Here is a 4,844-nt window from a genome sequence, read left to right as displayed (position 1 = left end):
TGCATACTATAAAACTTGTTTCCTTCCACTGAGTCTCTGACAGCAAAAAGCTCACCATTAAAAGCACGTTTCTGCAGAACCTCCCCTAATTCAGACAAGTTGGGACCTTGGTGCATTTTAACCACACAGAACAGGTTCCCCACTCTTCACAGTTAAGGAACTCCACAAAAAAACCCCATACATTGGTGACCTGCATAACTACACAAGCATAGGTCTCTCCGTGGAACACGGCAGAAAGAACCAAAGGGTGAAAAAAAATCCAGGAGTTCACTGTGTGGAAGGCCATGTCCCCAGGAATTTAAGTTAGGCTGTGCTTATCACCAGTCTTCTGAGGATTTAATGTGTTTTGGTAGTAACATGACAAACTGCTCAGGGTGTTCCCATTTAGAGCTGTGGCTCAAACACAGCTGCTTGGTTTTCTTCCTGTATAGGCTCTGTACACAGGTTCTGGGCAAAATAAGGCAACAATCTGGCAGATAGCAAGGACACAGCAATCCCAAAAGCAAATTATGTCAGTGCTGCTGGATGCTGCTGAGGCATAAGGAGGGGTGTCAGAGGGCTATCAACAGTTTCAATCTTCAGGTGCTTGCTGAGCTTCATACAACTCATCCAGCAGATGAAAAAGTGGCCAGAAAAACAGGATATGCTGCTACAAGACTTGTAAGACTTGAGTGTCTTGCTGAAACACCTCAGCCACCAGCAGCATTCCTCACCATCAGTAATCAACTCCACACACAGAGCACTTGGCATTCTGGAGAAATCTTCCCCCAAAACTGAAAGCTGATGTTCTTTAGGTTTATTAGATACAGTCTTTCACTTTGAAATCCAAATCTACTTTGCCCCAAATAAGAAGCAAAAATAGAAACCTAATTTTTGAGGAAATTTAAACTCCATTCAGATGTAATAAATTCTATATATTTAAACTGGATTCAAAATTTTAAATCTATTTTAATGTTCTGAGGATTCCTACAACATGAGATCCAAGAAACACCTGCAAGAACTGCTAAACAAGGAGTAGGACTTAAATCACATCCCCCTTCAAGAGGGATCCAAGCAAATCCATGCCTGTAAACTGAGGCTGGAATGTTTGCTTTTACAGAGCATTTTGTCACAGGATCATCATCAATGTCTTCCAGTACAAGCCACTGTCTACAGGCAACCAGGGCTTTTATGAGTCTGAGTGCCTGTAAGGCAAAGAAAGCTCAAAACAGAACTGAAACAAAAGAAACGCAACAAATAAAAGTCGAGTCAGTGTGATTGCACTGACTGACACTCTGGGGACAGGATAAAATCCACTGTCCCACCCTCACATCAAAACAGGGAACCCCAGGCAGACAATGGGACAGAGCCCCAGCCCCTTTATGTAGGTACTTACATATATTGCTCCTAACTGAGTCCTGTCTGCATCAAAAAGCTGATAGTAATGTTGTACGAAGCTGGACCCAATCTGCTCCCAGATAGGCTTGTCTCCCATTCTGAATCCTCACCCACAGCCAGAGACTGTAAAACAAACAAACAAAATCATCAGAATAAGCATAACACTTAGCTTGAGTGTTGGCATCAGTAAACACAGATCCTCTCAGCTGGCCAGAATTTTATCTTTGGGATAAATAGGACAAATCCCACCTCTGTATCCTAGACTTTTGTAAATAAGTCTTGGATACCAAGTGGTTTCAGTTCTTATCATAGCATTCGGTGGTTTCTAGAGCTATTTCAGTGTGAGGTGACAGCTCTTGTACAGAAGTGGAGAATGAGAACAAAAACAAGTGTTATCACCTTATCTTCATGTATCACCACCTTATCTTCACATACTGCAGCAGTTACACCACCTGAAAAAGCTGACAAACACTTGCTGTTTTGACTTGAGCTCATTTACTGTAAACAACTGACCTGTTAATATGGATTGTCTGCAAGTGGCTTACACCAACTGATTCATCTATTCAGCTCCTCAGGTACTTCACCATCCACAGGCCATTTTAAGAGTGTCCTTTCAATGGCACACGACAGGAATTAACTCACTAGCTCACTGCTTAACTCAAGCTTGCTGCCCATCCTCTTCTATCCTGTCTCTGAGGCTGAAGTACACTGGATGAGCCTGTAGTAACTCGAGATACAAACCTTGATTTGACACAGTGGGGAGAACCTGCACTTCCCAGGGAAGGTGCTGGAAGCTCAGAGGCATCCCCACACTTCTGAACATGAGTCCCTCTATTCTAGAGGGATTAAACATACAGCATGCACAGCAGTTCAGACAGACCCAGTCTGCAAACTATCACACACCAGCAGGACAGCTGATGGCTTTACACACCATTACATTTTCAAAAAAAGCAAACTTATTTTGATTTATCCTGATCTTTCTCTGAAAGACTGAAGAATTGTGCGAAAATTTAGAATAAAAATGCTGCACTCAAAACCCACTACATTATATTTCAAGATTCAAGTTTACTCCAAGCAAACTAAATTATACCTGCTAAACATCAGGATCTGTCAGCCCCTAGTCCCTCTCTGCAATCCCTGCTCAGGATCCCTGGAGCTACACGTCTGAACTGCAAGTTTGGAAAGGCATGAAATTCTGTTTTAGGACATAGGACATGACAATTATTTAGGCTTCCTTTAGAGCACTCACACACCTGTTTAAGATTTGACAAATTCTAACAGAAGCAAATAAACACACTCCCAAGATCACCATAGAATGTATTCCCAGGCCTACCTGTCTGTTGGACAAGAAAGCTCTTTTCACACTTCACAGCCTCTCGCTGTCTGAGCTTTACTCACACAAATGGGAACTGAAATGGGTTCAAACTCTAGACCTTAAGTTTCAAGGTTACACAAATTTGGCCGGACTTAAAGAGCAAACCTCTTTTATTAGACCAATGGCATAACAGCAAGTAGCACCTATGTTTTCATGATGGTAAATTCAACCACCAAAGCAAAATACAAACCAAGAACAACTACTAGCACATTTTTCAACAACCTGATTTCCCTATCAGACATCCAAGCACTATTGCCAACCTCGAACTCAGCAATGCTGCACACTAACAGACTAAAAATTCAAAGACTTGTTGCCACATAACTAATATTTCAACTGCCCCAAAGAGAACCCCAATCTGGGTGCTCCACTGATACTTGCAGTACATGACTCAGTCTGGAGGAGTTTACCCAGTGAGCTCCGGAAAAACAGATACAAATGAAAAAAACACCCAAGTACAACAGGTTCAAAACACAAATCATGCTCACACCCCAAACAACTTAAACCTACTCCTTTACAAGAGAAAAGGTTGTACTGATTGCACATCCACAATTGCCACATACCAGCCTAACCTGGAGCTGATGCAGAAATCAAACAACTTCAGCCTGTATTAAGGGATTTTATGTTGAAAGAAAACCATCCTAAAACTATTGTACCAACTTCCTCGAACTTGTCTGAGTGATGCCCACTCTGCTCATAGGGGAGACTCTCCTGTTGTGTTTGGAAAACCAGAAGGACTAGGATTTAGGCTTGATGTCTGCTGTTTCCAGCCCAGACCTGTGGGTACCTAGAGCTGTGTTGTTTGGGTTGGCTGTTGTAGTTTCTCGGCTGCTGGTGGAGCCAACAACCAGCACAGGTGAAAATCACTTTGATTCAGTTTTTATGGATCTTCACAGCTTGAACTTCTACCCATGAACTCACATCACTATCAGATATCATTCCTAAACATTCAAGTGCAAATCTAGTTGACAGTATTGATGTTCACCAGTCACACAACTAACACAAAGATGAAGTCATGGATAGCAAAAACCCAACAGCTTACTGTCCTGAAGCTAAAGCAAGTTAGATACTGCTAAATTACATTTCCCCACATAGATGATGTGCATTCACCCTTGACAGCTCACTGTACCATCATACAAACCCAAGATCAGGCTGTATGCTAGTGCTGCACCTGATTTAGCCCCTCAAGGCACAACAGCCTCACTCAAACACCAGATGCCTTCTGTTCAATCCTGAAACTGTGAGAAAGCCTTAGAGACTGCAAAGAATGAAGGGATTCTTATTTTAAACATGGAAAGCAGAATGATGGTTTCTAAACCAAAAAATGAGTATGCCAGATTCTATCTCCTAAAAATGTGTTTGTATTTTGATCAGTTAAATACTATGAAATAAATAACACTAGCATAAATGCAACCAGTTATGATGTTGATTTTGTTGGAAATGAGAACAAGCTAAAAATTGCAGCTGAAATTAATGATCCTTGACTAATTTTATTTGTTTGCTTGTTACAACCTTAGTCTTTCCTGTGCCATTCATACATGGTTTTGCTGAACACTCACTCACCCTGGAAAGATTTTTTTATTTTCCTTTTCTGATTTGTCATCTTTTCCTTCACTCTGTCTTGTATTTTCTGCCTGTCATTACAGACCTAAGCAGCTTAGAGGTGTACCTAAAGAAAGAACCAGATGAGAATGATCTTCTCTGTCATCAAGCCCAGTGCCTTTCACAGGGACACAACCCATGTAAGATTGTATTGATACACTTATCAGGATGCTTTAATGAGATAAATGTAACATAAAAGGCTTTTAAGATCTAATGCAAACCTATGAGGAATGCACATGTTCTGATGTTGTCGAACATTAGGACAACTCAAACGTGCCTTAGAGCCATCAAGCCAAATTTGCCCATGATTCACTCAAAGTTTGGTTACAGACAAGAATATTGGGTTACTATTAAGCCAGATAAAAAGTTTCAATAAGCTACAAAGCATGTGAAATGTGGCACACCTGCACTTTTAAAGGCACCTGCTTAAAGGTCACACCATATGAATGTATTATTTGCTATTCTACCTTAATTCCTCGTGGAAAAGGAGACA

The 4,844-nt window shown here is 41.1% G+C and overlaps 1 protein-coding gene across 1 annotated transcript in view; it reads right to left on the bottom strand.

Annotated features, from left to right (window-relative positions):
• Positions 1-1,501, bottom strand: part of NUTF2 (nuclear transport factor 2) — a 14,369-nt gene extending 12,868 nt beyond the window's left edge. The window contains exon 1 of the mRNA XM_009073445.1: positions 1,376-1,501. Within this exon, the coding sequence (XP_009071693.1) occupies positions 1,376-1,474 (99 nt within the window). The 5' untranslated portion in view covers positions 1,475-1,501. The remainder of the gene's footprint in view (positions 1-1,375) is intronic.
• Between the last annotated feature and the right edge of the window lie 3,343 nt (positions 1,502-4,844).

The sequence above is a fragment of the Acanthisitta chloris genome, unplaced genomic scaffold, assembly GCF_000695815.1.
Source record: "Acanthisitta chloris isolate BGI_N310 unplaced genomic scaffold, ASM69581v1 scaffold8364, whole genome shotgun sequence".
Taxonomy (NCBI): domain Eukaryota; kingdom Metazoa; phylum Chordata; class Aves; order Passeriformes; family Acanthisittidae; genus Acanthisitta; species Acanthisitta chloris.
The sequence above is the reverse complement of the archived record's forward strand: the minus strand, read 5'-3'. Positions and strand labels throughout refer to the sequence as shown.